Genomic DNA, 9,421 nt, shown 5'->3' on the forward strand with positions numbered 1-9,421 from the left:
AACAGGCGTCCATGTCATAAACCCAATCCCTAACAAATATGTTTATAAAGATCCCTTAGAAGCTTCTCCCTCTCCTATTTCCTCTCTGTATTCGAGGAGATGAAATTTCCAAGCGGCGTCTTAATCGCGAAATTACGAACCATCAAAGAAATTCGCCGAAGGTGGACAGAGGATTACTGGAAGTCGGGAAAGTTTCGCAACCGGGCTCTGCTTTTAATATCCCCTTTTTCACGGAATACATTACTGCCCGGCCATTATGGCCGCGCGCATTACCGAGATGTTACGGTGAAATAATACGCGGCAGCGTCTCGCTAACGCTGCAACGGGACTGCTCGTAAAAAAAAGCATACCCACCCGTTATACGATCGCGATTTGCATCATAGTGCGCGCGTGCCGAGCGTAAACTGGCGTCGCTATGAAAATTCAACGGCTTCTTATCAACCTCTAACTGGAAAAAAATAAAAAAAAGATAAACAACTTAACATCTCAGCGTAGAAGAACGACAAAAGAAGGACGAGAAAACCTCTTGGAATATCTTTTCCAAGGAAACTTGAAACGTCCAGTTTTAATCGATTCGAAAGAGTTCCCCAGTTTGCAAAGTTAGTGGAAAAGTGGAAACAGTCCAGCAAAAACCTTTTTCCTTCCCATTCGTCGTTGGAAAGGAGGAAGAGTTGCCAGAAATTCGCCTCGTTTTCTTCTTTCACAGCGAGGGATTATTGAATATTCACACTGAGGTTTAGTCATTTTTATGCAACGCCTTAACGACTGTTCGATCGTCCAGAACTTTCCATTCCCAACCACTAGTTGTATACTTCAATGGACAAAACTGAAAGAAATCTGCAAGCTTTTCGTGCTGCCCGCGTTTCATAAATCCTCGTTCGCTTCTCTCTACTGCTCTCGCTTCTTTGGAGAAATGCGTGGAAAAGGAAGAAAGGGGAAGGGTTCGGGAGAAGAGGGTGAATCGGTGAAATACGAGGGAAAATGAAAACAGGCTATCCGGCGAGTGTCGACAAAAGCCGGCCAAGCTTCTGTACGCGTGGCCAGCGGGCCGAAATTTTCGAGCTTCCATTTAGACGGAACCGCGGGACGAGAAAGTGATAACAAAAGGCGGGAACAGACGGTGGATGCGAAAGAACCGCGGACGGACTTCCGGTTGGTACCTCGGAGTCGTGCATATTCGCGAAACTGCCCTGGAAATGTTGGCAGCCAACGATTCCTGCATTTATGCTATTGGTTCGGTGTTCGGTTGTTGCGGACCACTTGCCAATTTACGCTAATTTTCAAGCCAACCTTCGGTTATTTTCAGTTTCGAGGGAAACGTTGGTTTGTTGTTGAAGTAAATTTAATTTGAAAAAGTGTAACGATATTTAATTAGTTAGTAATTGGAATTAAATTGCATTCATTTTTTATTAGCTACAGTTTCATTTTACTCACTTTATGGATCAATATTTCTGCGATCTTTCGAAATTTCCAATTTTTGATGCATTTCGAATTCACAGCGATTTTCTACGTTTCAGTAGATTCGAGTGATAAAGAGTTTATGAAAGAATGGTTAAAGCAGCTACCTGTTTCATTTAAATTTCGCAGTAACTTGCAATTTTTCCAAATTGATATATTTTCGGTTTTTATTTCATCTCGTTTTTCTATATCATCCCTGTGTATTGGACACCCTTTGTTCTCCACGATTTCCACCCTTTTCCGCATGATTTTCCCTTGACGATTTTATAACAGGGGTTGCTTCAGGCTTCAGACGTCAATATCGGGGGTATTAGCGGTATCGAGCGCAGAATTTTACTTTGTTTCCTGGATAACCACCAGAGTTATACCCGATTCCCTCGGAATAACTGTTGCTCGATCGCCGTTGCGGTATTCACGATGGAATTTCATTGCCGTGAAAATCTAGTATACGTAGGCTGGAACCAGCGAATCCACCGATTAAACACAATTCGGACATTCGTCTATTGACTAGTCACGCATAATAGCGATCGATAAACTGAGAACTGTGCGCTACGAAATCGTAGATAAGAGAATATCTCTTGTATACAGAGTTGATCGTTGTCTGTTTTATCGCACAAGATAGGAACAATTCCTGTATGTTCAATTTCCATCGTGCGAGGGAGGCAAAGTGAGGAGAACAGGTGTTTCTTTCGTCGAAATTGTACAGAGCGAGGAGACGTCACTGTTGATTGCGTTAAATCTTAAGTCGTTCTACGGTCGCGTTGCCTAGGACGAGTAGCGTAAGTCGAGCAGGAGAGCTCAATATCGATTTTGAATGCGAGAAGCCAGGAGTTCTCTCGCGTAGATTATTAATCGAAATTCCCCTCGGTTCCGCGGTTTTATCTCTCCTTGGAGCATCGAACTGCTCTGCTCTCGAGGACCATCTGCGACGAGAACTGATTTACGAAAAATTCGGTCGTTGACGAATCATCGAGAATGTGGAGTTTCATTTGGGTGTGTGATTGAGGTTCGGAAAGCGACTTTAAAATAGTAACTACGCTGTTTCCTCTCTTTCAAATCTTACCCCACGCTCCGACACTTATTCGACACTCTTACTTAAAGTATGTTTAACCTCTTCGGGGACACATGCACTACCGGCCGAAAGTTTGGGATTACCTCCCACTTTTCATCAATATTAAGTCTGCTGCTGACTTTTTATAGATTTGAAGTTTATCTCAATTCTACATTTGTCAATTTATCTCGTATCAATTGACTCGAATGATAAAGAGTTCTCAAAGTCGCTGACATTTTTCTGGAAATTTTTGTGCAAATTGCAATGCTCAGTGATTCCAAACGTTTGGCCGGTAGTGTTGTGTACCTTTAAATTTTCCGAAAATTCCAATATTTGCCCTAGAGAAAATAGGGAGGAAATCATCCCTGAAGAGGTTAAAGTAGTATCGCTCTCTCCCGATAAACTAACGTCCGCAGAGTTCCACTAAAGCCGAGTGTGTTGCGATTGTTGTGCGCGCTTCGAGAGCTAAACGAGTTCTGTCTTTGCAGCGCCTATGTTCGCTCTTTTATCAACTGGGTGTGTGTTGTGATTGGTGGTGTGAATGTCGAGGAGGTGGTGATTAGTTTTTTCGGGATGCTCGAGGGGTGTCTGTCTGATGGTATGGAAGTGGGGGAATTGTTGTTACATCGATTTGTTATACTGCTGTGTACATAGGATTACTTATGGTCTTGACGCATGTGGTGTCCGGGTTTAGAGTCTTGGAAGTTTTTACTGTAATATGTGTATTGTTTGGTCGTCGGTACGCCCGAAATGTCTACGTTAACTATAAACCTTCTCCTCTCTTCCAAATCTTACCCCACATTGACACTCATTGCACACTCTTGCTTCCTTAAACATGCACCCTCTGCATTCTCTCCCGAACCTTCACGTTCCTTGAACTCCTTCAACTAGAGGACATTGGCGCTCAGCTTTGGAAAGATCTACGTGTAACACAGTTTTGGAACGGACCGCTTAGTAACATTCCGAGTAAAGTTAATCACGTTGGGCCACCTCCTACGCTAACTTAAAACTAAGCGAAAAGGGTGTGCTCCCTACCTGAGCTTTCATTGCTCTCGCCTAAGAAACGAAGGAACGAAGCCAGAAATCACGATCCTCCAATAACATATCCAGGAAGAAATCTTCAAAATTGATCCATGTATCATTCACTCTCTCTCTCAAAAGTCTCACAGCGTCCACGAACAGTTTTAGTTCTCCAACAAAATTCAATGCTACCGTAGAGAAGCTTTATCTCCCGTGAAAAGTTCTTGGTAAAGAGTTGGAAGAACTCCGCGCAGAAGAGACCGAGAAGGGAGAGGACGGAAAAAATTGAAGCGACCGAATCAGAGCGAAATTTACAGAAACGCGTTGAAAAATGGTCAAGGACCGTGTAGTACGGTAACGATCGACCGTTGAATATGCGCAATACAAAAGCGTAAAGTAATAAAAGCACAGAAAGTGGAAAGGAAGAGAAGACGTGGAAGTCGAGGACGTCCCACAGGAGGTCAGCAAAGGCCTCACGGAAGGCCGGATCGGCCACTCGGTTGCCCGTACTATAAATATTTCATGTTAATCGATATACGTGCACACGGAAGTGTGTCATGCACGTTGTCCTATGACTCGACACAATGCTCCACATACGGGCGGCGCGCGATCGTTCGTCGAACGACCTCGAGGAACGAGCAGGAACTATCCAACTTTTACCCCCACAGATCGTTTTCCCCCGTCTTTATCGTTTCTTCTCCCTTTACAGTCGCGTCTATTCGTTACATCCCGCCCGTTCTCTCTCTCTCTCTGTATGATTTACAGAGGCAACCGGGAGATGTTCGTTTGTATTCGGAACGTTTTCGAACATTCCATCGGTATGAATTTTTTTTTTTCGTGAAATAGCAACCGAGTTATTTGGAAAAATTCTATACGATGTGGAATAAATGGCACGGATGAATTTCGACGATATTGTATCACGTTGGGTTTTTGGGGCGTTTTCTTTCTTTCGGGAAATGATTTATTTTAGTTAAATCATTTGCAACAGGATTCTGCACATTTTTTGGTAGGCGGTTAAGTAAATTTTATTAGAATAAATTTAGAGTAATTGGTAGCCTTTCGTCCTCATTTCGGAGTAATTTATTTGTTAAAGAATACTGTAGATTGTTTCCAATAATTTTTCTTAAAATCATTAGTATTCGAATAGAAAAATTCTTTGAGTGCTGCTGTTGCAGTGTCTTCATTTCAAAGTAATTTATTTGTTAAAAAAACTTGAAGGTTTCTGAAGAAACAGTAATAACAATAATTTCATATATTTTTACTGTACATAGTTTCCAATAATTTTTCTTGAAATCTGCCCTTCCTCTTATCTCATTATCCAACGAATTAAATTACGCACACCATCGTCAAAGTATCCCCTCATTTCCACAGCATCCTTCAAATCCTAATCCATATTGTAGTATCTGGCCCTCCAGGCCCAAATAGGAAACCTCGAAGGGAGAGTAGAGAGGGAGTGGTTGGCGTAGCACGCAAAGCCGAAGGTCCCAGGTTCGATTCCCGTTGGGTCCCTCGATATTGTCCCTAGGTTCCTACAAATGGGTGCTCAGCCGGGATGGAGGAATCTACGGCTGCACCGAAGCCAGGCGCTGTGAGATGAAAGCATGTGACGAGAGGGTTTGCACGTCTCCCAAAAAGGGTTGAGAAACGGAGTTTCGGCTGAGAGTGCCACTGTGTGGGGGAGTGTACCCGAAAGTGTTGAGTTGAGTTGTGTTGCACTGAGGACATTCGAGGGCGAATGTCAGTTCAGGATGGCCGAGTGTAGTATCGGGGCCTCCATGCCCAAATAGGAAACCTCTACGGGACAATAGAGAGGGAGTGGTTGGCGTAGCGCGCAAAGCCTCGGCTTGCTAAGCCGAAGGACCCGGGTTCGATTCCCGTTGGGTCCCTCAATATTTTTCCGCCCACTTTCTCCAAATTAATCCAAAAATCCTCCTATTCATCACCCCAGATAATGTCCAAACAATTTCCTCTCTTAATTATCACGCCTAAAAATCCAGGATCGTACGAAATTTCGTACACAGCCCCTTAAAAAAAAAAGCGACATTTCATTTGCGCGAACATAATGCAATACAACGAATCTTAATTAAAATATTCCATCGTGTTAATGCTATTTCTACGCGAGTCTAATTCCCGCTGATTCAGCTCTGAAACTGCAGGAAATTTACACGAGAAGAAAATCAACGCAACACAGAGGGTCCACCGCCCTCCCTCCTTCCTTCTCTCTTTTCACCTTGTTTCCATTTTGAATGGAACGCGAATTTTCTCGCCGCTAATGGCAACGGTGAGGATCGACTTTCGACCAGTTTTCACCGCCACTCCAGCCAGGTATTTTAATACCAGGTCCGTGCATCCGTACGTCTCCGTCTCGACGCGGAGGAATTCTCGTTTGATCTATTTCCACCAAATCATCCTACCCGTTCGATCGCTTTTCAACACCGGCCAAATGAACCTTTGCCATTTACGGAACGGTGAATGGCAAACTCCGCGGTATATTTCCGCCGAACTTTTCACCCGAGGTTTTAACCCGTCGATCTTTTTATAGAGCCACGAATCCGTGATTTATGCCGGGCCGAGTTGTCGCGGTATATTTACAGGGAGAGAAGGAGAGAAAGAGTTAGACGTAGTCGAATATTTCCATGCGAAACGTTTGCGTGCATTTCGAGGAACGTTCGACGCTTCCACCGCGGTTCGAGGTGGATAATTGTTCGTCGTTTTTTACGACCGCGGTATATTACACGCTCGAAACGAAACCTTGTACTCTTCTCTATCTCTGGTTTATCGTTGGATATGTATATCTTAACGAGGCGGGATTTATGGGGTGAGAGAAATACCTAATTCGAGTATTCTGAAAAATTGGAAATTCGGTGGAAGAATTTAGCGAGCTCGGAGTGGAATATAAGGAGAATTGTATATTTATTGTAAGAAATGTGTCTGTATTTGTATCGAAATAAATATCAATATTGTTTTGGAAGTGACGTGGTGATTATTCACGCAAAGTGGGTAGCATAAATATATTTATTTAAACGGTAATGCTTAAACTAATTTTAAATGTAAACTATATGACGCAGAGAAGGTCTACGACAAAAGGCCTCGTGCCTTTTTTCGGGCTCCCTTAAGTAGCCCCTTTTCCCTGGGAAAGTCCCCGGAAGTGGGGGCGCGGGCCTGCATTTCCGAGGCAACACTCATGTCCTCGAGGGAGAAGAAACCCAGAGATGTTTGGAAAACATCTCTCGACTCTTCGCCTCGAGGGCCAAGAGTCGCCAGGCCTAGGTGCGTGGCCCCCCCGTGGCGGTCGCCACATCGTTGATAATAAATATGGAAATTTTTGAATTTTTGCAAATTGAGGAAGAGATTTTTAATATTTCTACAGAATTTTTAAATGTGCAGGGGTTTTGCAGGTAATTTTGCAGGGGTTAAACATGCGTATGAATCGAGGAGGAAAGTTTGAAAACAGTGAAGTCGTCGAGTCACACTCTTAGTGCAGATTGTTGTTGAAATGTGAAAAAAGAATGGTTGTGAAAGGGTTAAATAGAAATAGACATTTAGAAGATATCAGGTGTAAAAGTGAATTCTCTCCACTTAGGCTGGATTCGCATAATTGATTAACCCTACAGCGTTCTCCGTTTTGACTGTACACTTAAGACTTTTGGGTGAACAAAGATCTAAGACCTTATGTGAAACAATTTTCGTTTCCAACGCGACATATGAACCTGGACAATAAACGTTTGAAATAATGTTAAGGAACGTAAACTTGATAACAGCTAAAATGACTAAAAGTATGAAAAGGCGGTGGGTCAAAAAAGACCCGAAGACCGCTGTAGGGTTAAAAGCCATCAAGTTTTCATCGCAGTGGTATTGCAAGCTGGCAGAAAAATGGCAAAAGGTCGTCAATAATAGTGGAAATTATCTGAATTTTTGAATAGAACTTCGATTCTACCCAAAAGTCGAAGAAATGAATTCATTTCTACATCTAATACTACGAGATTCCAGACTAAATCATATTTTTCTCGTGATCTCAGTAATTTTCTAATAAAGTTTAAGTTTGCTTTCTAATGCTCACGAAAGTTTAAGTTTGCTTCCTAATATTTACGAAAGTTTAAGCTTGCTTTCTGATGCTTACAATCGAGAGTGTGTATAATTAAAAAATCGCAAGGGAGGGGGTTAATAATCGGCACGTTTCCTGTTTTTCAGAGTTGTTAGCGAACAAGACGGGTCAGATGGTGGGCGAGTTCGAGAAGTTGGGCCAGTTCTACGGCGACTGTTTGGAATTCAAGGAGAAACCGGTGAATTTCACACCCGGTAAGTCGATCCTCCTCGATACGGTACGCGCGATCGCCGAAAGACAAATGCGGCGTGCTGGGCGGAAATTTACGCCGGGCGCGTCGTTGCGTCGACCATGCTAACGACGCCGCTTCCGCAGACGATGCGTCACGTTCGCGTCGTTTCACTGCTGCTACACGCGATGAAAACGAAACGTTCACTCCGAATTGCCCTTCCCGTTGCTCTTTGCATCCGCCGCGATGGATGGCTTCGCGTGATTTCGAGATGTCTCTTCGAGATTGCCTCTGGGAAAGTTGAAAGTCCTCGCCGAAGGAAGTTCCGCCTTTGAAGTTTGCGTTCTATCTTTAACCCTCTGCACTCTGAGTATATTTTTTTTTTAGACGATCGATCGGCGAGTTCGACGCAATTTTGCGGTGAAACTTTGCAAAATAGGAAATTGTGAATTTTTCTGAAATGATTTATTTTCATTGCTTTCGTTAACTCTTTGTTACAGTCGTGTATAATTACGCATTGCGGTTTAAGACGCCTGCGAATTTAGGTGCAGCAAAGCTTAAATCTGTTTATTTCTCTCCAATTTTTCAATAAGAAATTTAGTTTATTTACCACTTTTTCGAGAATAATTGAGGCTACAGAAAGTCGCGACGTTAGACACTGTTTCTCTGTTATACTTTGCGGGGATAAAACGAAGCAGCAAACTTAATAGAAAACTTGTGTTTCTCAATTTATTTATTTTTACTTCTTTTAATATAAAACTTGAACACGTTGGAGTGCAAACAGAAACTTGGCGCTGAGTGCAAAGAGTTAATTTTCCCTCGGAAAAAGACCGTGAAACTGTGTTGCGAAGAAAAGGAGGAGAAGGAGGAGAAGACAAAAGGAAATTCCGCATAAAGGAGGCGTTCCGCCGCAAAGACGCACGTGTTGCGTCGTGTGTCGCATCGCGTAACCATGATACGTGCATACGTCTGTCGCAGCGTTCATTCATATATTCAATCGTCGACACAGATGTTCCATTCTTTGCCCTCGTTCCCGTGCTACTTTCCTCTCTATTTGTGGAATCTCCGTGGCGCGGCTGAGGTATTCGTTTGGTCTGCGCGCTGATCGATTATTCAGACGCACGGAAATCACGAAACTCGCGTGGCCAATAAAACGAGAATTTTCGATCGACGTCGTACGTCGATCCTGCACGTTTCCCTCGTCGTGAAACGCGTTTCGTAGCATTTATGAACGGGGCAACAGCGATTTACCTTTCATCCTAATTCCAGCTGTAGATAAACATTTTGTCCGTGTTTTCCTTTAGACTTTGCTTCCTTTTTTACAATTTTTTTCCTCTGAAAGAAGACTAGTGTTTTGAGATATTTTTTTATTTGTGAAGAAGAAGGACAGAAATCGTGGATTTTTATCAGAATTCGCTTTTCACGCGTCCGTTTCTTGACGCCGAGAGACTTTGCTTCCTTTTTCCCTCTAAAAGTCTAGTGTCTCCAAATATTTTTGATTTGTGAAAAAGAGGAACAGAAATCCTCGATTTTTATCAGAATTCGCTTTTCACGCGTCCGTTTCTTAACGCCGAGGAGGCGCATGTTCGACGATACGTTTAATCCGCTTCATTTCGTC

General features: G+C 43.1%; 1 protein-coding gene across 1 annotated transcript in view; it reads left to right on the forward strand.

Annotated features, from left to right (window-relative positions):
• LOC108577670 (endothelin-converting enzyme 2-like) overlaps positions 1–9,421 on the forward strand; it is a 77,078-nt gene that overhangs the window by 11,198 nt on the left and 56,459 nt on the right. Inside the window, 1 exon segment of the mRNA XM_017940858.1 lies at positions 7,721–7,828. Coding sequence (XP_017796347.1) covers positions 7,721–7,828 — 108 coding nt within the window.

The sequence above is a fragment of the Habropoda laboriosa genome, unplaced genomic scaffold (genome assembly GCF_001263275.1).
Source record: "Habropoda laboriosa isolate 0110345459 unplaced genomic scaffold, ASM126327v1 scaffold871, whole genome shotgun sequence".
In the NCBI taxonomy this organism is placed as follows: domain Eukaryota; kingdom Metazoa; phylum Arthropoda; class Insecta; order Hymenoptera; family Apidae; genus Habropoda; species Habropoda laboriosa.